Here is a 23,370-nt window from a genome sequence, read left to right on the forward strand (position 1 = left end):
AAACTCCAAAATCTCAGATTCATTCCATAGAGGTTGTGACCTACATTCAAAACCACTTCAGCACAAAAGTACATTTGAACACGGATGGCAAATTTTCATCTTGGGTATCAACTACAAATTCTAAACCTATAGGTGGGTTCCATGAACACAGAAATGCCATGTACCTGCAAAGGGCAGGGGAGACCCCATTCTGGAATCATCTGTCCTCCTAACAGCAGGAAAACTTACAGTATTGGCAGCCTGGAAAATTTCATATCCCTGTTTCCTCTGGCATATTACTATGCAGAGAATCTTGGCAGTGAAGGACAGAAGTTTATATATGGCTACCACCTTGGTGTGCTGGCATACCTTTTTATTATAATTTGTAAGAGAAATCATCTCTTTATACCTCAACTAAGGTATACTATGTTTTTTCTTTGAGACAATAAAATCTTAGTTCATAAAAATCTTAAATACTCACAGAAACCACGGTCTGTACATAACCATCTTGATTTGAAACACAGTATGCACCGCACCAGAGAAATTCTAGGAAGAGCTTTTACAATACTAACTTTTTGCCTGCTATTAAGTCTTCTCAGTCCCTAGCTAAAAATGTTCAAAAATATGTCACTTTACATGTGAATTGAACATCAAATTTTTTTTCAAAAATACACATTCAATAGCCAAAATAGTTATTTATTAATAATTTAAGGTTTTACATTTTTATAATAAATTCCAGCTCAAAATTTTACACTGTGAACATAAATGGAACAATTTTACTGTCCGCTCTTCATATCCGATGCATTCTGCCTATCAAATGGATACCCTTCCTCACACACACTTCCAGTTTTATACACTTTCAAAGGAAAAGAAATCAACCTAATGTATTGCATTTGAGGTGACACTCCCTGAAAAATTTTGTACAGAGGTAATATACTGTTTAGCACAGTTGAAGTTTAGGGGAAAAAGAGTGAGCCCATGATTTTGGCATCTTCCCAAGAGATCCCCTTTGAGACAATACAAGCCAAAATATTTACAAAGGTAAGGCATAGTCAAACTATAGGAGAAGCAAAAACTCATGAGGAAGATACAGTAAAGACTAAAGACTGCACCATAACAAGGTCTTAGTGGATAACAGTGTCTATGAAAATATCATCAGAGTTCGTACAATACTCAAGCATGCTGCAAATACATCCTTTGGATTAGAAAACAGCAAATTCTTTTCTTTGTTTAAAAAGTGGCACACTGCTTTCTCCCTTTGGATTTCTTTTAAGCCAGTCAAAGAAAAACACACACACACAATCTAAACAGTCAAGTGATTTAAGATCAAATATTTACAATATTTAAAAGAAGTATCAGGGGCTTTTCCCAAACTGATACCACAAATTCAGAGCTGAAATCTCTCTTTGGTTCCTCTATATGCGAAGTTGAATCAGTCTTCACTGAAGACAATATACAGTTAGTTCCAGATGCAAAAGGAAATAGCCACGGAAGGCCCTAAAGAACACATGCTCCTACCCTACCATTTGGTGCTACCCTATAAACCTGGAAGTGCTTGAATTCCAGTCCCTGCATGGGTAGGCTATACACATGGGTACAGAGCAAACCTACTCCCTGTATCTAGACAGTGTCCTGCTCTTCCGAAGAGAATGGAGCAAAGCTCTCCCTTTGTAATAACCAATTCCACACCTGGTAACCTTGTCTAATAGACAGCTGGTTGACATTTGGACGCCTGGGGCCACACACAAAGAAAGCAGCCCAGCTGATGCTGCCAAGAGAAACTGCTGAAGGAAGAGACACATCCCAGCAAAGAGGGTGTGTGGCCCTCTCACGTGGACTGCAAGGAGTCCATTTGGTAGACATTCTGGTTGGGAGGTGTGGTAAAATAGAGCTGCTGTGTGGGAACCCGGTTGTCACAGGGGCTGCTGAGTCCTAAGGTCCTCTCAAAGTCTAACAACTGGCCCATGAAGTTGAAGTTAGGGGAGATGTTGGATTTCTTCATCTTGACAATGTCGTAAGCATCGTTCATGGACAGATTGAGCTTCTGCATAAGGTAAGCCACAGTTACAGTAACTGAGCGGCTAATGCCAGCCAAGCAGTGCACCAAGACGCCACAATTTTTGCCCCGGGCTTCATCTGTGAACACAAAAAGAAGAGCAAGATTTCAAGTAGGCTGCAATCACCCTTTGTGAATGAGGAGTCTAAAATCTGAATGAGAAAAAAATGATATCAAACAACCATGTGTGCCCTTCAGGCAACAGAAAAATTTTTCACCAAGATAAACACGTACACTGGACACAATTACATAGTTCAGATATTTTCTGAAAAGAGAGCTTTTGTATTAAGTTTCTGCCAGCAAAAAAACTCCTCAAATGTGTGCATTCTTCGCCTCAGCATGTGAATACCAGAAACCCTGCAATATGGTCGTGAATGCCTTTTATACAGACAAGCAGACTGCAAGGGTCTATTAAATTATTCTCCAACTGTTGTGCAGCTAACAATGCAGGTATTCAGGCATTTTAAAAGAGAGAGGGAAGTCACAGGGGACAGGCCATTAGGAGGACAGGATGTCGACATGGCCTGAAAATGAGTTCCTTTGTAATAGGAAATGCGCTACAATGCCTGGAGATTCACTTCTCCCGGGCTGGAAGCCCACAGTTCCTCCTGCTGGGCTCAGGTTACCCACACACTTCTCACAGTTACCAGTACCATCATATCATGCGACTGAATAACATTTAGCATTCACACTGCTTTCCAACAATTCACTTGGTGCCCTAAAATAACTTCTAGATCTTTTAAAATTATAAAGTCATGCTACAATTCCTCTCCACAGCAAAGTACTTAGATCTATCTTTCTCCATCCCCACCCTCAGCCCAGACTGTGGGAAAATCTGTTGTCTGATCATGCACTGCCTTCTTTTCAAATGATGAATTCAGATTCAAGAAATAGGATTTTTTTTTAAAACAGAAATTTGTGGTCTGCAGCCATGTTAAAAGGCACCTTTGCTTTCCTAAACAAGAAGATAAACCCAGTGTCTAACCCTGGGAAGATCAAAAACCAGCAGTCCAACCAAGTAGCAAATGAAGACTAAGGGTTTAAAATAAATGAAGACTAACAGTTTAAAATCTATGTTCTGCATTTATAAGTCAGGGCAGTTACTGACAGTCTCTCACCTATGAAAGAAATGGCTTCTGGGAAAAACTGGGACAGGTTTTGGCTCCAGTGATCCGAGATGGGGATTTGCTTGTATTTGAACTCTCCAGCGTTCTCAAAGAGGTTGGGCAAATTGGGGGTGACATTCAAGATGTACTTGATGCCGAACTCCTCTAACACGTCCAAGTTGGTAGAGTCCTTGGCACAGCCTAAGTAAAGGAAGGGCAAGATCTCCACCGGGAAGGAAGGCTGGCTGTTGGACAGCGGGCTGCCATCCGAGTCTGTGGCACTGTTGGGGTCTCGGTCAAGGTCAGACTCAATGTCTGAGGAAGAGTCAGAACTGATTCGCAGGCCTCCGAGCCCCAGCACTGGAAGAGGCGGCGAGCTGCTGCTACACGAGCCATCTAGATTGGTCTCACAGTGCAAGGCGAACTCGGCTTGGAACTTACTGAAGCCACCTGCCAGAACGAGAAAAGCAATAGTGTAACCCGAGACGCCTGTAGTAGTTTTCGCAGCTGGTGAGAACGCAGCTGGGCGCAGGAAACACCACAGACACTCCACGAATCCCCTCACCGCAGAGTCAAAGATAAGAACCCCCCTCCATGTGCACCTTCGGGAACGAAACCGACACACCGCCTCCCCTTGTTCTTTTGAGTCCAGAAATGCACAAAATGGCAAGTTTCCTGACTATTCTGGGAAGCTAGGATGTATTACTTTGCACCTCCCCAAACCTCTCACCTCGCTGGCCCTGCAAATCTTAACTTCAGAATCGGAACTATGTTAAGCAGGAAGAAACCGAGAACGTTCCGAATGAGAAAACGCAGACCTCTTTAGAAAGAAACCCCGGGTCTCTGCGGCCGGAAGCGGGAGGACTCCACGCGGACCGGTTCCTCCGAGAGGAACCCGCGCAGGTCCCGGCCCCCACCTGGCTCCGGAGCGCAGCCGAGGCGTCCCCGGCCGCGAGCGTACCTTCCAGGTAGAAGGCCCGGCAGCCCTCGTCCTTCAGCTTCTTGAGCAGCAAGCCGAGCACCGACTCGCCGCCCGTGTTCTCGTTCCAGTCGCTGCTGCTCTCGTCGTACAGAACCACCGTGTCGGTGCCGCAGCGCCGAGTGAAGCGGTCGCGGTCCTCGCCGCGCGTGAAGAGCGCGCGCACCGGCAGGTTGCCCTTCTGCAGGCGCCGCAGCATGATTCCGGGGATGGCCACGTTGATGGCCGACTCGATGTGCGACGACTCGTACAGCTCCTGCGGCCGGCAGTCCATCAGCAGCAGCCGCTCGTTGCCCAGCTCCAGCTGCTCGTTGAGCCACGCCACCGTCTTGCTGATCGCCATTTCCGACGCGAAGGGCGCGGGTCTGAGCGTATCTATCATGGGGGTCGAGCTGTGGGAGAAGTGGGGTGCCTACCAGACGCCCCTCCGGGCAGGCATAGGCCGAGCGCGTCGCGCTCGGAGCCGGCTTGAATCCCGCCTCGCCTTTCCCAAGCCGAGGATAGCGCTTGGGGAAGGCGAGACAGAGGAGCAGCCGGCGGTCGCTCTGCACCCGGCTGCAGTAGCTCGCTTCTGGAATCAATGAATCTCTGAATGAAGCTGCCCAGATAGTTTTGTTTCTCCCCAGTGAATGAAATCCAATTAATTCGGACTCCGTGCTACTGAGAGAGAAAAAGGAAGAAAAAAATAGAGGTTCCTAATCTCTCCTCCAAGGCTGCACCTCAGATCCACCCGGGCGTCTGTCTCCCAGGATTATTCAACACTCGATTTGCTCACTGTCCCTAAGACTCAACCCTCTCACACCCCCAGCGCAAGGCAGCTCCTCAATGGATACAAACAGCGAGCGTCTCAATGGATACATTCTCTCGGCCAGCCAATGAGCGCGCTGCGGAAGGGGCTGTTGCCGTGGGGACGGGCCGGCTGGAACAGGTTGTGTTGATGAATTGTTAATGAGTTTGTCATTCACAAAAACGGAAAGGAATTTCCGCTCCGGATAAGCCCCAGTGCAAACAAGCTGCAACAGCGGGCTCGGCGGGAAGGAAGGAGAAAGAGGAGGCGGCGGTGGAGGAGGAGCAGGCACATAAACCAGGGCACTTCAGTTGTCTCATGTTTCCTTCTGTTGAGAGTTCACACTTCATGTCGGAACTTTTGCGCACAAATGGTGCAATTAGCATGCACAAAAGCCCTTCTTCGCGACGCCTGTCTTTTCGAGCTAGCTTTAGGAAAACTTGCACTTTTTTTTTTCTCTTCAAACTTATTGGATCCAAGTTCGCCCTAGCACCCCTCCTCTGCCCCCCTTTAGTCGGTGTGTGGCATTTGTTTGCATGTTTTTTAAAAAGCCCAGCTCTGTTTGCTCTGATGTTCTTTTAGCCGAGGCTGTGTTGGGGCTGGTGAACTGCCTGGGCTTTAGTGACCGGTGATGTGTTAAATTCTAATCCAACATCTTTCGAAACAAACCAGGATTTTGTTGAAACATTAGAAACAAACAAATGTCTGGTTATCCAGAAAATCAGGAGAAAGGCCCCTCGCTCTGCGGCCCGATAGTGTGTAAGTTTTTCTTTAAAAGGCAGCAGGGACTGCATTTTTAAAAACTCATTGAGCAGCTCGACGCTTTTAATCCGCTCCGCGGAATTATGACCTATTGTTCGGGAATCGAAGTCGCCCCCACCTCCCGGTCACCCACCGCCAGCTAGGGGAGCCAGGAGATCGCCTGAGGAGCCAGTTCGGCCAGGGCGTCTGGGCTCGGCGCAGAGCCTGTCCCGCCGTCCCCACTACCCGCGGGCTGAGGAAGACCTCCCCAAACCCTGCACACGGCGGGGGCCCAGCCATGGCTGGCGATTGGCTACTGTAGACAGTCGGCAGGTCAGAGGGGCGCTCCCTGCGTCTGCCCGACCACCCCCCTCTCCCCTCTCTGCCGCCCCCTCCCCTGTCCAGCGCCGGGCGCCCCGGGAGCCCCCGCCGCGCTTGCGCGTTCCTCCCCGCGGGCCTCTGGGCGAGGGGAGCGCGGGGCCCGGAGCGACCGCTTGCTGGACTGAGCTGGGGATCCGGCTTCGGTGGCGGCCTGGGCTGGGGAGGGGGCGCGCAAACATGCCTGCGGAGACGCCCTGGCTCCGCGTGGGGCTGGGGGCGCCGCGGGGACCGTGCCTGAGGCCCAGCGCAGCCCGCAGGTAACTCCGGGAGGCGCCGAGCTGCGCGCAGCCTGGGCGCCGGGCCGGACGCCGGATGGAGGCGGGGCCGGGCCGCACCGCCCGGCCAGCGAGCTCTATTGTTATATAAAAGTGCAGAGGCCGGCGGCTCCCGGGCGGAAAACCACCTGTGTGCAGCCGCGGGGTTGTGGCCGGAAAGCGCGGGTCCTGATCCGGCCTTCCCTCCCCAACCCCCGGCGGAAGGGAGGCGGCGCCCTGTCCCGCCGCGGCCCGGGAGGCGGAAGCGGGGGCCGGGCCGGCGGGAGCGGCCCTTCGGAGCGGGCCTCCCTGCGCTGCGCGCCCGCTGTGAGCGCGGCCGGGGCGCCTAAGGTCACCGGGTCTCCCCCAGCCGGCGCCCCGCACCCCGGGCCTGCCCGCTGACGCCCCCGCTGCAATTTGCATTTTTAGTCACCCGCCTCTTCTCTGGTTTGGGAAATGTGGGCTAAGAGGCGGCTGCAAGTCCCCGGTTGCCTATTTTGGATCTTTGCTGCAGGCAGGCCGCTCCTGGGGGGGAGCCCGTTGGAGGACGGTGGGGGGGGGCACGCGCTGCTCCTCCGCACCTTTTTTGGGGAGCCCTCGGATTAAGAGCGCCCGGGTCTCACTGGGTATCTTCGAGTTTTAGCTGGGGAGGCCTGCGCAGCAGTCGACCCCCCGCCCCACATTCTTTCCCATCTGTTACAGACGCCCCTGCTCGGAGAAGTTGCAGTTTTGGGGTCTGGGAGTGGAGAGGTAGAAAGCCCTGCAGCGGAAATGAACGGAAATCTTTCAACCCAACTCTTCCAGCAGAACTGGAGGGCGGGAGGGAAGCTAGGTTTCTTCTTACCCATTTTTCAAATGCAGTTACCAGAGTGTGAGAGGAGATCGGGGGAGATGGGCACAACACTTGGCAAACCTCAAGATAAAACCACTTAAGTTTTACCTATGCTTCTGATCCCTATGGCAACCGGAACGTCGGCCCTTCCCGGAACACCTTATTAAAAGGCGTTCTGATCTCTCTTCCTCTCCTCTCCCGAGGCTTTAAAGGGCCTCGGGAGTGCAGCAGCTCGCATTTGAACAGTGCCCCCTTCTCTCCTTGCTTAAGTCATCTGACCATGCTAAGTTACAGTCTCCCACGTTGGCATGTTTTATTTTCTGAGGTCGCTGTGATGATTTAAGTGTTACAGTGAAATGCCCTAACATGGTGATGTGCTCCTCGCTGTTGATGTTATTTTTATCATTCTGGACTGAGAATCTGCAAAATGGCCCTAGTCCTTAGGAGTGTTTCTTTCCCTCCCAAAGATGACATTTGAAGCCTGCCAGGGCTCCCTCATCTGCTGCAAAGTCTAACTACCCTTGGCCAGTTTGAATTCATTCTAGTTTAGCTGTGGGGCAAAACAGCAGCTGCTTCTGATAAAGCTGAAAATTCCATAGCTGGGTTAACAGGCCGAGAGGACCCAGCTACACTGCAAACTTCACGTTACCGGCCATCTTTTAATTAAGTATCTTGTTCTTAAATCACATCAAACTAATACACTACAAGTACACTGTATTGGACAGCTAGTGCAGGGTAGGCACGGCCTTGTGTCTGTGTGTGCAGGTCTAGTTTCTGCCAGGCTATCAAACAGAAAACCTGCTCCCTGGGGGTCACCCTCCTGGCCCTTCTGGACAGGTTTCTAGGTGAAAACACACCTGAGAGATACGGGTTCTGGCAATTGGAAAAATGACAGGCTTCCTTAATTTCAGGAATTTCAGTTTCCTTCAAGGATATCATTCATGCATGGGAAGCTGTGTTTAAAGATGAGAGAATGCAGTGTGTTATCTCTGCTCCACTCTCTGAAGTGCAAAGATGCATTTTAGTAGCTCCTCAGTTCTCTGTGGGATGTGTGTGCAGGCACCAAGCACCTGTTCTTGAATTTTTCTTGTGTTTCCCTCTGAAAGTTGTTTCTCTTAGAAATCTTTCAGTTAATTTTCTCTAGGCCATTAGGGAAATGGTCCAACTTTGCAGGAATTTTCCTGAGTTTAAGGACAGTTGGGATTTACAAGACTCAAATGAGGTAGGATGACCCTTAATCTTTTTGTAGTAATCTCTCTGATTCACAGCAACACTTATTAACATGTCATGTGGAAAAAACTAAACAGATTTTCAGCAAATAAGACAATGTTTTTGGAAGATCTGATTAAAAATGTAATGTAATGGATTCAAGATTTCCTCAGCAGGAGTAGTGATGAAGTCTGTCTAATTCCAGCTACCAGGGGGCACTGAGACAGGACTGCAAGTTTGTGCCCAGCCTGGGCAATTTGGTGACTTAGAGAGAACCTTTCTCAAAATTAAAAAAAAAAAAAAAAAAAGGTTTGGGATGTGATTCAGTGCAAGGGCCCCAGTAGCACCACTACCTCTACCCCGCTGCACACACAAGTGTGAAGTCTGGGGATATAACTTTAGTGTGGCAGAGAGCTTGCCTAGGTTCACCCCACACACACACACACTAAAGATTTACTCTTGGAGGTGGGGAGACCTCAAAGTGACAAGCAATGACTTTTGGAGCAGCTAAACTCAAAATCCAATTTAACTGTATCTAAAGGATACAATTTGAAATGCAGTAAGTCCCCAATTTAGTAACATTCAAGTTGAGAACTTGCAGAGGCATACTGCATAAGACTCACCTTGTTGGCTTATGTTTTTGTTTGTTTGTTTGTTTTTTTAACTTTTTATCGGTACCGGGGATCGAACTCACGACCACCTGCTTGCAAGGCAGATGCTTATGCCGCTGAGCTAAATCCCCAGCCCCACCTTGTTGGTTTATGAACAAATCTAACTTACAAAGAAATCTCCTGCAACAAAATTCCTTCTTAAATCGAGGGCTTAACTATATTCTGACTTAAAACAAATGTATGTAAGATGTGCACATTTCTCTGTGAGGTCTGCTTAGAGGAACCTCAAAAAGATAGCAAGAGGTTCTGTCTTAATCTTAGTAACTGAGGAGCTCAAGGGGCCTGAGGGACTACAGTAGGAAATACTGAGCATGCACTGAGAGTTTCAGATAACTCCTCATTCAGATACCTCAAGGGCAGCCCCTCAGCGCTGCACATCCAAGTTTGTCATTAAACTGCCTTTCTCCTGGAAACTCCCCGCAGCTGGTCTCAAGATGAGGAACCACAGGGTCTTGTGATTTCCCCAAACCATTGTATGGCAGAATGGCACGGCAGGCTCAACCCCAGGGAAGAGGCCGCAACCAAAATTACTTTCCCCAGCATATTTGGTGGAGGACTGGGGTGGGAGGGTGGTTAGAGCTCTTCTGTAGGTAGAATGACCTTTGCGCATTGCCAGAATGTCTCACAGGAAGACAAATGACAAACTACCCATGAGATGAAATTCAGACAGTTTGGCTAAACTTTTAAAAATAATATTCATAAGCTTCCTTGTATTTCTTTTTACATCACTTAATACAGTTCTGATTTTTTTTAACATCATAAGCCCATGGAACTGTCTCCAGAATATGCTTTTCAAGTCTCTAGCAAGAAATCTGTTTTAAAAGGTCATGTTAATAGGGGCTGGGGATTTAGCTCAGCGGCATAAGCGCCTGCCTGCAAGCAGGCAGTTGTGAGTTCAACCCCTGGTACCAGTAAAAAAGAAAAAGACAAAAAAAAAGGTCATGTTAATTTCTTCTTTCAGATGGTTTCATCCCATTCCATCCATTAGGAAAACTTTCACTGATTTCTTTTATGATATATATATATATATATATATATATATATATATATATATATATATTTTTTTTTTTTTTTTTTTTTTTTTTGCAATGTAGAACACATAGAAATATGTATACTGGGCCAGGGATTTAGCTCAGTGGCATAAGCACTTGCCTGGTAAGTGCGAGGTCATGAGTTGGATCCCTGGTACCAATAAATTAATTAATTAATTTAAAAAATGTATAAATATGTGTATAAGAGATCACCAGGAAGTGGCCATTTTTGTGGTACAGCCAAACTCATTTAGCATTTCTTTCCTTTAGGAAAGAGACATTAGCGTCCTAATGTTTAGTTCCGAAGCCCCAGCTGTGGTCCTTGTGGAAACCTATGGCTGACACTGCCTTCCGAGGGGGCGAGGTACTGTTCCTGTTCATCTCCAAAGAACTTTCCTAGCCAGCACCACGCGCAGCTTGAACCTTAGCCATAGCATAGCTATAGCCAAGTATTTGTCTCAAGCCTCCTTGCGTGGGCTGTGTTTCCGTTGGTGACTTCTCTCCTCATCCCGTTTTCCGTTATTTACACAGATGTGGACAGTACATATAGTTGTGTAAGAGAATTGGTTATTATTCTAAATAGGTTCTATTTCCCGCCACTCTGTTTTTCCTCAGCCATCAGTGCAAATTACTGTGACCGCAAAACGAGGAGGAATTTAGACCAGTTTTCTAAATACAACTCACAGATGCCGCAAGAATGTTTGTGGCACCCTAAGAACCCCCATCCAATCTCAGCAACATTGCCTTAGACTGTTTGGTAGGTTAATTACAATAGTTACATCTTGATATATCATGAATATCACAACATGATGGTCACAGTTTATTCTGTCCCCAGCTCTATGCGTGTTAAATCTATGATGATACCACTTGAAAGCAAGTGTACGGTTACTGCCCTTCCACAGTGGGAGAAGCCCAGGCTCAGATACCAGGTAATTATGCTGGAATCCAAACTCCTATCTCAGTACTTTGAAGCGTCTTTAGTGCATACTGCACTGTGCCTGATAAGAGTGGCCCCGGAGTATGACATCCTGCGGCTTATTAGGGATTCAGCAGTTAAACAGTGGCAGCTTCTCTGCAATTTGTTAAATTTTATCTCACTAACCAAAGCTTGGACCTCTGACAGCAGACCAACCTGGATTTTATCTTGGGTCACCAGTTCCACCAATTCATCTAGCTGTAGGGTTTAGAGAAATCACTTAATCTCTCACTTTTCTCATTTGTAAAATGGAATTATCGATCCACTGGACCATAGCAATGAATGAGATATAAAAGAGAAGGAGCGTTCTAAAACAGTAACTCACCCACTGCTATTATAACTGATCACACACACATACACACACACATATGCACACACATCCTTTATTAAGAGTTTATTAACCTTACCGAAAGGCATTATATAATGAAAAACAATTTAGCTCTGAGACCTAGAAAAAAACAATCCACACAAAGTTTGGAGGCAAAAAATTTGAGAACAAACTCAATTGCTTTATTTTTACTCCCCTTGGCTGCTGAGGTTAAGCAGACTATAGATTGCTCACTTGCCAAAAAAACCTGGAGAAATGAAGGATAATGGGAATGCTGGTAGTGCCCAGTCTGAAGATTCCCCTTCAGTCTGCAGCTCCTGGGGAAGCATCTGACCCTTCCCCTCCATCACAGCTGGCTCACAGCTGCTCCTGGGAACTACGTGTTCTGCAGCCAGAGAACTGGAAATCTACTGGCATGAGGCATCCCCCTCATGATGTTGGTTTGCATCTCTGAAGTACCACTGGTATTCCCAGTCCTGTGTAGAGGAATCTCATCCTCTGGGAATTTCCTTCCTCCCTCTGACTTTGTGGCCTGTGTGAGCTTTTCACATGGAGGTGGGGAACGCTTCCGAGCTGGGTGTGAGAGCCACTGTCCTGTGACTAGAAGGAATCTTCCATTCCTCGGTGAGGAAGACTGCCACCAGTCACACTGTAGGAACATACTCAGCTTTGACTAAACCAACCACCTGCTTAGCACAATTTCTACAGTAATTTTACACACATGTGATTCGAAGATGATTATTATTAAATGTCTGACAAGTATATATTCTTTGCTGTAAGCCCAGCAGGCTCTCCTGAACCCACGAACTGTTTTAGATTCCTCTTTCAAACTTTAAAAGTTTAGAAACCTTGGTAGACTATCCTTCTATCTGGCCAGTCTCCCAGGGAAAAGCGTCTAGGATGGGATTCTCTGCCCTTTTATTATGCTGTCAGGATGGTAACTTAATTTTTAAGTAATTCAGTGTAACTCCTGGGATACTCTAATATTTGGGATGGCTAGTCAGCTGTGACCTTCTTCAATGTGAATCAACTTGGTGTACTAAGGTTTTTTATTTAGCAAAAAGATGCTAGATAATTACTGCTGTTAAAATTGATAGGTTTACAATATGTGAGTGTTAGAGGAGGTGAGAGGGGACCCATAAATCTTACTGGACTAAGATGCCAGAAGGCAGGCACCCTACATCTGTATGTAACAGTACAGCCACTGGGTTTGGAGTCTAGGATTCTGCCCCAAAATGAGTCCAAAAACCTGAGTTTTTGACTTTGAAACACTGCTTCCTGAATTTCCACAGGGCCTTTTGTGCATGTGCTGTTGATCATAGTGTGGAGGGGGAAAGAATTCCCCAGCCACATACAGTTGGTATAACTATACCTATCTGTTAACACTTTGGGGGAGAGTTGGTCCAGTTAAATTCAGTATGAGATTTAATTTTATATAAGAGTGAGGTGGGGTGCTGCATAGAAGGCAACCTAAATCTAGGACTTCCTGCCGCAATAGGTCCCTGAATTTGATCAGAAGAATCTGATATTTACCCTACAGCCAAAACTAGCTTAAAAGCAAAGCTTTTGAGAAATACAGAAGATCAAGGCCTATCCTCAGTAGTTTAATGGATCTAAGGCAGGTCTCAAGCATTAGTATTTTTCAAAAACTCCTCAGAGAATTGTACTATGTGAACTTCACTGAAAGCCACTGGCTTAGAAAGGATTCATGACACTCATCTCCATGAAGCCCATGCCTCAGTGGAAGATTCCAGTATGCACGAAAGCATCCTAGCCAGATTGGTGAGTCTCAAAATTAAAAATCTAGAAACACTTGCAGATACTTCCTGTCAGTCCATGCCCTGGCCTCTCCCTCAGGAACTCTGGTTCAGAAAGTCTAGGTTAGCCCAGCAGCCCGAGTGGCTTGCGAATGACCCACTTTGAGAAGCTCCAAAAATTAGCTCTGACAGCAGGGTTCCTCACCCATCAGCTCCTGTTAGCAAGTGTAGAAATATATTGATGGTTCACTGAAAGGGAGAAGCCTTTACACACAAGTAGCAGAACTTCATAGTATAAAAATGTATTGCTAGATATAATTCATCCACTTGCCCTTGTAGGTGTAACTCTTGAAATGGCATACAGTCTACATTCATTCAGGAAGCCTGAGACCAAACCCAGATCTGCTTATAGGTTTGCCCAAAAGAAGGTATCTCTTGCTGATCATGGTGGTACACATCTAGGATCCCAGCACCGGGGAGCTGAGGCTGTAGGATTGCAAGTTCAAGCTCAGCGTAGGCAATTAGTAAGACCACATCTCAGGGAAAAGCAAAAGCTAGGGATGTAGCTTAGTGTAAAGGCCCTGGGTTCAACCCCTAGTACTGCCAATTATATATATATTGGTAACAGCATCAAGTGTTTATTGATAAATGCATTCATAGAACTAAAATGACTGCTGGAACATATGAACAAGAGTAAGATTAAGGTTCAGGCCCCGCTGTCACAAAAAGTAAGTCTGGTTGGGGAAGTCAGACGTAAGCCTAGGTAGCTGGATCATAATGTACTAAGTGGCAGTTGCGGTAGAAAGGAAGTGCTGTGGGAACAAGAGGAAGGATGGTTCATCTCCTTGGGGCTGAAGGGGAAGCAGCAGTGATACTGGGAAGTGACCCAGAGAAGACAGTGTCTGAGTCCGATACGTGTGCGTAAGCAGATTTCTCCCTCTCCCTTATCTTTGAATGTATTAGTCATCTTTCTGTTGCTGTGACAAGCACATGACTAAAAATCAATGTAAAAGAAGAAAGTCTTACTTTGTCTCAGGGTCTCAAAAAGTTTAGTCCATTGTTGATGACGGCTTGATTGATTGCTCTTGGACCTGGAGCATCATGGCAGGGAGCACATGGCAGAGGAGTCTGCTCACCTCATGGTATCAGAAAGCAAAGAAAAAGAGGAAGGGGCCGGAGCCCTAGTATCCCCCTCCAGGACATGCCTCCAGTACCCTAACCTGATTCCACCAGGCCCCGGCTCCTGAAGGTTCCACCATCTCCCAGCAGTGCCACAGGCTGGGGACCAGACTTTCAACATGTAGCCTTTGAGAAACAGTTAAGATCCAAACCATAGTAGCAAGAAATAGAAGAAAGGCAATCCAGGCAAAAGACAGAGCTAGTGAGAGCCTAGGTCTGGAGAGATGGACGCCCATGACCATTGACGTGCAGGGAAGAAATATGATGGCCAAAGGGTGGCAAAGAACACGAGAAAGGGAGTTTAGAGTCCTGGAGGTGGGCTTTGGAGGTCGTGCTGAAGAGTTTGCAATATTTTTTTCAGGCTGTGAGAACTCAGCAAAATGTTCATACTGAGGTGTGATACAATTTCAAAATGTAATTCTGGTAACCAAAGGATGTGTACACAGGAGGACAGAGTAAAACTGGGGACAGGAAAACCAATTGGGAAACAATTGTAATTTATCTAGAAAAATGAGGCTACCCTAATACAGTTGTCCTTTTCCTAAAATAATGCACTTATCAACCTGCTTAGTCTTTGTCGTCTTCTTTCTGGGGCTAGAAAAATTACTTAGCCTTTCTGTGACTCAGAATCCCTCCCTATTAATAGATGATGACAAAATACTTACCTTACTTCATGTGGAGAGATACTGAGAGATGCTTGCAATTGTAGCCAGGAAAGAAGGGAAATGTTATTCTAAATGCCAGTCGCAGTAATTCCTCTAGGGGAAGGAAACTGCATTTCCCCCTAATGGTTTGTTATAAAAATTTCACTCACAGGGAAATTAAAAATTGAGTAAAAGCATCAGAAGAACGCTTTGGACGGAAATGTCTGTGGAAATGCCAAGAACTCACTACCAAGGAAGCAGAATTCCCAGTACAGGGGCTTGTTTCCTTTGGTATGAAAGTGCCCTTAGCATCTGTCTGGCTGCAAACGCTGTTCCTTAAAGTGAATTTTGTTAAGGAAAGGCTGTTTCCGTTCTGAGCAAAAGCAGAAGCGATGCGCTCCTGTTGCTGATTAGGAGAGAGTCACACTGCAGTCACCTGTTTGGCTTTACCCAAAGTGAAGAGCTGAGCGTGTTTTCAGGTGGTTCTTGGCCCTTTGAAGCTCACATTCTATTCTTACAACAATGCACCACTGCTCATGCCTTATTGCTTGATGCCAGGTCCTTTCCTGATCTAGGTCTCCATTTAATTTCCCTGGATGATAACATGAGCCCTCTCCTCTTCCTGGAGAAGGATCTTTAGTATCTGTCAAACACCACTTTTAAGTTTTGCCAAAGTGATTTTGCCTTCTACCTTTTAAAAAATCCATGCACAGGGGCTGGGGATTTAGCTCAGTGGCATAAGCGCCTGCCTTGCAAGCAGGCAGTCGTGAGTTCAATCCCTGGTACCAATAAAAACGAAAAAGACAAAAAAAAAAAAAAAAATCCATGCACAGTGTGTTTGCTGAATTCATGCAACACATTCTGGGCGATAAAACACACATTATATGAGTGTTATGTATGTTTGGAGGTGATCATGGTTATGTTCATGTGATCATGGGGGTGGGGGCAAACCTTCCAGAATGCTAGAATGAATCTAGCATTTGTGATTGGTTAGTTCATTGTCTAGTATTGTAACCCAAATAATGAATATTGTAATCCAAGTATTATAATCCCTTTATTAGTCCTCCTCACTATCCAGGAAGTTGTATTTTAAACCCAAAAGTTACTGGAACCCCAGCAAGTTAATTCCAATCTACCATCTCCAATACAACCCACAGGGAGAATAAAGACACCAAGACTTATTCAAGATAAGGGCAGCCAAGGACTCCTAAGCCCAGTCCCCATGAGGATGTGTGGACAAAGGCCCTGATCCAAGGCCTCTCCCAGGATGTATTATCTTGTGAAGAAGGAAGTGGTTCAAGGATGACAGGAACCAGGTGAGTAAGCTGAGCTGGCTAGCCAGGTAGGGAGAAAAACATCTTTGCAAAATGCAGGGGAAATGACACCACAGAAGGATCAGTCTGCGTAATACAATTGAGATAGCCTTTGAATTGTATTAGGAGGCTGTTGCTTCAGTTTCTGATATGTAAACTTTTATGTCCTGGGGAGTCAGTCATAAACTTTTACTTTGAGGCTTGAATCCAGCTGACATTTCTGGAGCTGAGTGGCTCTGCCCTCCCACTGTGCCTCAATCTTTTACAGAGAACACTATGCAAGGAAATAGAAAACTGTCAGTTGGCCTAAATAGTACCTTCACTGGCCTTATTTGCATCACTTAGAGCCAACTGAAGGGAACAGGGAATAGTATAGCCCACTCTACATAACGGTATGTGAAAATCAGACTTGGTTTAACATGATGCAGCAATTGTTCTGCAGTCAAAGTAAGTCGCTCAAATTGCTCCTAGATTCTAGTGCTGGGATTGGTGGTGAGTGCCGTACCCAGCCAGGGGTGAGTAGCCAGCACACAATCTAAGAGAGGGAAGGAGGCGTGCTCTTCCCTTTTCCCTTTTTGCTCTTATCACCTTTGGTACCACCATGAATGGCTGCCCCTCTGTCATGACCTTCTGCTGTGGGCCCAGCAGATTATGGGATGAAACCTCCGAAAGCTGTAAACTAAATAAACCTTTCATTCCTGCATTTTGGGCATCAAGTATTTTGTCCCAGCAATGAGAGAAAAGTAACTAGTACAATGAGGATGCTCTCCCTGGCCAAGAAACATACAGGATCTAACCAAGAAGTTCCAAGGGCAGCATTCAGGGCAGGGTTAGAACAGTATCAGCATTCAAGGCCAAAAGGTGGGTTCCACTCAGTGACTGATGGAGCTCTTCCTACTTCGGATGGGATGACGACCTTACAAAAGGGAACTCTAAAATACTTCATTTTATCTGTGAAAACTAAATGGATATGGAGTGATACAATGAGACATGCCAGGAATACATACAGAAGACATATTATATGCTTATTTCTGAGGTACATTTGCATGAGCAATCATTAGTTCTTTCAAATGGCAGTATTTGCTGTAATGCAGTGAATTCTTTTGATTTATTTGTTTCTTGTTATCTTGTATTTCTTGGAAAACTTTCTGGTGAAATTTGTCACAAAGCATTGGGGAGATTACAAAGCGTAGAAGAATAAGCCTTTTTACTCCTTCCGTGATTTAGTCCTTATTTTAAGGGCAGTTTAAAGATCACAGACCTCGGTTTGCATTGGTGGATACTATTCCTTGGTCTGGTTAGATTATTGCAAAGGAAAACAACTACGAACACGGTTCTGCCTACACAGAAGAACCAGTTATAAGGAGAAAGCAATGAAAATGTATCCATTTATTAGTAAAATAAAGGGGATTGCTAATTGGTAATTCAGTTTTCTGATTTAACCTGAGAGGTGACATTCATTTTTAAGAAAATGTGTCTTGGGGCTAGGGGTTTAGCTCAGTGGCATAAGCACCTGCCTCTCAATCATGAGGTCACGAGTTCAATCTCCAGTACTAAAAAGAGAAAAAAGAAAATGTGTCTGCTGCTCTCAGGAGAACTACAAAATGTAGTTTACTCACAAACTAGATAAAAGTCCCATTTCAGGTACCTGCACTTATTATACTGTTTTTATTTCCTCCTTTATTAAAGCATTATTTTTGAAATAGCTAAAAGAAAGGAGTTTGGATGCTTTTGCCACAAAGACATGATAAATGTTGGAGGGGGTGGAGATGCTAATTACCCTGGTTTAACCAGTATAGAAAATATATGCCATCAAAAACATCTCAGTGCGCCCCATAAATGCGTGTAATTATGAAGTGCCAGTTAAGGGTAAAATAAAACTTTAATAAATTAAACTGTTATTGATTTGGGGGAAAGTGATACTTGTGCCTACAGCAAAAAGGAGGAAATGATACCTAGAAGTACCTCCGGCTCCTCAGCTCTTCTCCCTCAAGGTAACCACTGTTAACCAGCTTCCTTGTGTATCTGCCTAGAGAATCCATAGGTACACAAGCATATGCATGTGTGGTGATGCTATAATTGCATAATTATACCTGACTAAACATGCAGGAATGTAATTTGATTTTTCACTTAAGATTTTGGAGATGGGCGCATAACAGAAAACACAGAGCTTTGACATTCTTTTTATGGCTATATAATATTCTGTTGCATAGACATAACATTATCCAGTCTTCATATTGCTTGATGTTGACGTTGCTCATAATCTGCTTTGCTACTTGAAGTTTTATCTGCTGCAAATATGCCTTTATGCATTCTCCCATCTTCTTTTTTTCGAAGTATAAGTTAAACATAGAGCTTTTATACTGACCTACAACTCCAGTTCCTTTATATATTATTTATTTTAAAACAGTCTAAGTTACCCAGGCTGTGTTCAAACTTGGACTCCTCCTGGATAGCCTCCCAAAGGGTAGCTATTCCTTCTGTATTATCTAAATGATAAATTCTTAAAAGTGGAATTGCTTAGGCAGAATATATATTTATAATTTTGATAGATCTCATCCAGTTTTCATTCTCACCAGCAAATTCTCCATTCACTGACAGAGTATGCTTGAAAACAATTTGCACATGCCTATAATCTTAGCACTCAGGAGGATCAGTGTAAATTTGAGTCTAGTCTGGACTCCATGGTTAAGTTTAAGGCCAGCCTAAAGTACAAAATGAGACCCTGTCTCACACACACACACACACAAGAGCTTTTGTAATCTGATAGATACTGCTATCTCATGGTACCACTGTACTTCTCTGGTTAAGGATCAAACTGAGTATTTTTCATACATGTGAAGCTGTTTGAATTTATCTTTCTATTCCTGTCTATATTTTTGATACATTTGTAAGGTGATTGTGTGCCCTATTTTTCAGTTCATTATAGCCAGTGAAATTAAATACCCTTAATCAAGCATTGGTTTCATGCACAAAGAAAAAGCAGATCTGCTTGATTATCTTAAAACACGTAGTGAAACGTAACTCACTGACGCTTGACTTTGTCTTTTTAGCTCATTATAAATCTCAAATTGTAATGAAACTGTCCGCTCTTCTTCGAGTGGCTTAGGGTCAAGAGACCCTGAGTTGGTTGCTTTACTTTAACCCCAGAAGAGTTATTCCTGGTAGATTTCAGCTACAGATGACTATGGCAACCTCCTGGAGAATTTTTATTCATTCAAATGGCAGCTTTGATATTCTGTCTGGCCTCAAAAACGCTTGCCTGTTGCATTGAGCAGAAAGAGAAAACATCTGAAAGCCTCTCTCCTGTTGCCCACCCCTCCATAACAAGATAGTATCTGGCCCATTAAAGAAAGGAGCTCCTTTCTTTAGAAGAAGGAGTCTCCAGGATGGTTTAGGATGTCTGTTTATGATCCCTTAATATCACATTGCTCTTAGCAGAGAACACTCTTCCTCAGCTGCTGATTAACAGATACATATTTGACACAAAATAGAATATCTGGAATCAAAAGGATGTTAAATATCTGTGCAAGCTGACTTTATCTTAGGTACATTTCTGGAATTCACTGAATGCTAAGTAGGCAATAAGAACACCAAGAAGACAGGATAGCAACACAGATAATAAGATGAAGATCAGGAAATAGCTTGTAAATACCTAAGGTCCCTGTTACAGGCAAAGCTACCGTGCCAGTCTGGGTTGCGTGAGGCAAACCAAGGATAAAGGAAAATGGTAGCATCCGATTTTTTCCCCCTTTCTGGTAGTGAGGATTGAACCAGAGCCTCACCCATGCTGAGCATGAACTGTATCACTATGCTACACCCCCACCAGTATCCAATCATACCGTGAGATTAAATGCAGATGAGAGCCTGGACACAGATTTGTGACCTAGACACATCTCTTTAGAGCAATCTAGAACCCTTACCAAGAATTAAGGATCTTCATTCATCCTTTGTACTGAGAAGAAACTAGACTGTAGGGAAGAAGCCAAATTGAAGATACAACATGCTATTGAAAAAAGAAATTGTAGGGGCTGGGGATTTAGCTCAGCGGCATAAGTGCCTGCCTTGCAACCAGGCAGTCATGAGTTCGATCCCTAGTACCGATAAAAAGGAAAAAGACAAAAAAAAAGTAGCCAGAATCTTTAAAGAATAGAAGCCCCAGGCAAAGATGATTGCTAAGGCTTTGTTGGGTCGTGCAGTCCTGGAGCTAGAAAAGCCAGGGGGAGGTGAAGCAGGGCAGGACAGGAAGGAATGCAAATAATAGGTGATGTGTTAGGTGACTGGTCATCACTTCAGGAGGCAACAGCAGTTGCTGTTTCCTTGAAACAGTTTATTGAGTGGGGAAGGTGAGGGAGGGGTAATGGAGAAAGAATGCATTATCTTCTTGTCCTCTAACCTCTGATTCATGATTGCACTCCCCTGGTGCCTTGGGATTGTTATTGAGTCAGTGAGGGGAGCCCACAAGGGAAGGGAGAGGCTACATCTTCCCTAGAGAAGGCAAGAAGGCAGCTGTGAAGCACAGGGCACTGACGCCCCATCCACTCTGGCAGCCCAGGAGGCCACAGCCAGGCTCTGCGCTTGGCGGTCAGATAGGGCCTGGGAACCTGGAAAGGCGCAAAATGTGGTCTGGCGTAGTTATGCTTTACAATTATAAAGAATCGTACAGCCTTTAGGATTTTGGAATTAATGCTTACGTGGAGATTAATAGGAATGGATTTCAGATAAAAGGAGTCACCAATTTGTAATGGGGAGAAGGATGGACATTCTATTAACAAGGTTTATGATTGCGGAAGTATTTTTTTACGATCCTTCAGATTGATTTCTGGGCCGAGTTTAATCCTATATAGTCAGGTGGATGCTTATTGTCAAAGATGATTTTAAAAGAGTGCTCATTAATAAAAATGCTTTCACCACTATACTCTGTCCCCAAATCATATACAATAATTTTGCTGAGACATGTACCCCACTCCTAGGCACATATTTTACTAAAATACCTGTAGCCCTACAGAAAAAAAATGACAAATCTTTAACCCTCTGCATAGTTCTGTGCTGAGTCTGGAGGTCACGTGATAGTGATGGAACCAGTAAAAGTGAAAAAAAAAAAATCAGTGAAAAAGGTCTGTCTGTAAATAAACTTCCTACATGTGAAAATAAAGTAACAAATACTTACCTTAGCGCAAACCTCCACCGGACATTTGGAGATTTAAATGGAAGAGAAGGGACGAAGCCTTCGGAGAAGGTAGTCTTTCAAACTTTACATTCTTTTGGATTCTTGAAAAATATGTATCACTTCCATACATGCAGCAGGAAGCTGAGCTTTGGGGAGTGACACAAGGACGTTTATCCTTGTGACTACAGTATATTAACTTTATGTCTTTCCCACACTCCCACCACCGTAAGCTTCAGCAAGAACAGTGTGATTTCCTGTTTAACCCGGATTTTTATCTGAATATACAGCCTCCGTCTTCTAGTTTCTGTAGGTATTTGACAACCCCCTTATGGTATCAAGGAACGTGCCCTGTGGCCCATGGAGAATATTCAGACATTTACTTCATGTCCGGCAGAACAAAAAAGACAGTGCAAGGAATTATGTTGCCAGTAATTGAAAGCAGTTTATCATTTTCTCTTTAGTAGGTCTAATGTCAAAACTGCCAGGAGAGGGTAAGTAAATTTTCCAACCTGGGCATGAGCTTAGAGTTTGGGTATCTCAAGAGGAATCCAAGCAGATGTAGATTTACATGTTAGTACCTGAAACCGGAGGCAGCCCCCACCCTGGAATGAATATGCACTTCCAAGGCCCTCGCTCCTCCGGAGGGTGGTGGAAGGAACAACAGAGAGGCATCTGTGTGCCCACACAGTCAGCCATCTGCCGTGCCAACCGCACGGCTCTCCCCCCCAGCTCGTGCACATGATTCATCTCTGCTTTTTCTCCTTCAAAGATAACTGTGCAGGCATTTCAGGGGGGGAAAGTCATTAGGAAAAGTGGAATCTGGAATTATTAAGATGAGGTAGAGACGATTAAACAGCCTGGAATTTTGCAAAGCAAACAGTACAGGGTGTAGACTGGGCCCTTGTCTCTCCCAGAGGCGCCTTATCTCAACAGGTCAGCATCTGTCATGAACGGATCACCGAAGCCTGCCACACGTGAGCTACGAGCACACCAGTTGTTGAAGAGCGAAAGAGGGAAGGGCAGCAGAAGTCAAGGATTCTGGATTTTCCAGCTGGAACTGCTGTTCCTCTCCCCCATCTTAGCTAACATCTTAAGTGCTGCTGAAAGTTTTACAACTGTGAATGGGGCTTTGTGACTTTTCCCCAAAAAACAGACCACAAAACTGCCAGTAGTAGCATGCTTTTAAAGGAAGTTCTGAGTAAGAGCCAGAGGAGAGCATGGCTGTGGCCCCAACCCTGGGATGTGTTGGTGGCCACATCCTGTGTGGGGAGAGCACGACTTTGTTCACAGGAGGTATGTGGTGGCGAGTGTTGAGCTGCACCAAACTGGAGTTAGGTGGGTCCCAGTTATCTCCACTCAGCATTTGGGACATTAGACAAGTCGCTAAAATTCAGAGGACCTCAGGTGCCTTATGTTTTAGTTGTGGGCTAAGAGAACACTACTCCATTTATGGGGCGATGATGAAAGAGGAAAAATGTATATAAAGGCCTTTGTGTGTACAAGGCAGATAAGCATTTTGGGTGAGTTTGAAAATTCCTTTGAGTGTGTGTGTGCGCGCGCGCGCGCGTCTGTGTGTGTGTGTGTGTGTGTGTGTGTGTGTGTGTGTGTGTGGTGAGGATGGACCCCAGGTACTGGTAAATGCTAGGCAAGTGGTCTGTCACTGAGCTAGAATCCCCAGCCTGCCATTTCTTTCTTTTTCTTTTTTTCTTTAATTCCTTGTCCTTTCAATTTAGTTCCTGCATGTTTAACACCCTTGGGCTAGCAGGCTAAGCAGGTTCCAGGAAAGAGAAGGCCAGGGATTTAGCTCAGCACTATAAGTGCCTGCATGGCAAACACGAAGTCATGAGTTCGATCCCTGGTACAAAAAAAAAAAAAAGAGGAAAGAGAGATATGCAGGACCTGTGGATGGGGCTGCACAGGACATGCTCTTCTTGTTAACCCACGACACAGGGGAGAAGAAAAGAACAGACACTGCAG

At 45.1% G+C, this 23,370-nt stretch overlaps 1 protein-coding gene across 2 annotated transcripts; it reads right to left on the reverse strand.

Annotated features, from left to right (window-relative positions):
* Positions 1–659: 659 nt before the first annotated feature.
* Positions 660–4,936, reverse strand: Dusp6 (dual specificity phosphatase 6). Of its 2 annotated transcripts, XM_003475874.5 has the most exons (3): positions 4,103–4,931; positions 3,154–3,591; positions 660–2,115 (listed from the first exon to the last, which is right to left on the reverse strand). In XM_003475874.5, exons 1-3 carry the CDS (start codon positions 4,500–4,502, stop codon positions 1,808–1,810), a joined length of 1,146 nt encoding a protein of 381 aa, XP_003475922.1. In that variant the 5' UTR covers positions 4,503–4,931; the 3' UTR covers positions 660–1,807. The 2 variants fall into 2 exon arrangements, with proteins under 2 accessions (XP_003475922.1, XP_063111352.1); XM_063255282.1 differs by lacking the exon at positions 3,154–3,591 and having other exon boundaries at positions 4,103–4,936.
* Between the last annotated feature and the right edge of the window lie 18,434 nt (positions 4,937–23,370).

This window comes from Cavia porcellus, unplaced genomic scaffold (assembly GCF_034190915.1).
Source record: "Cavia porcellus strain 051 isolate PalLab524CR breed Dunkin Hartley unplaced genomic scaffold, mCavPor4.1 scaffold_8, whole genome shotgun sequence".
NCBI classification, from domain to species: domain Eukaryota; kingdom Metazoa; phylum Chordata; class Mammalia; order Rodentia; family Caviidae; genus Cavia; species Cavia porcellus.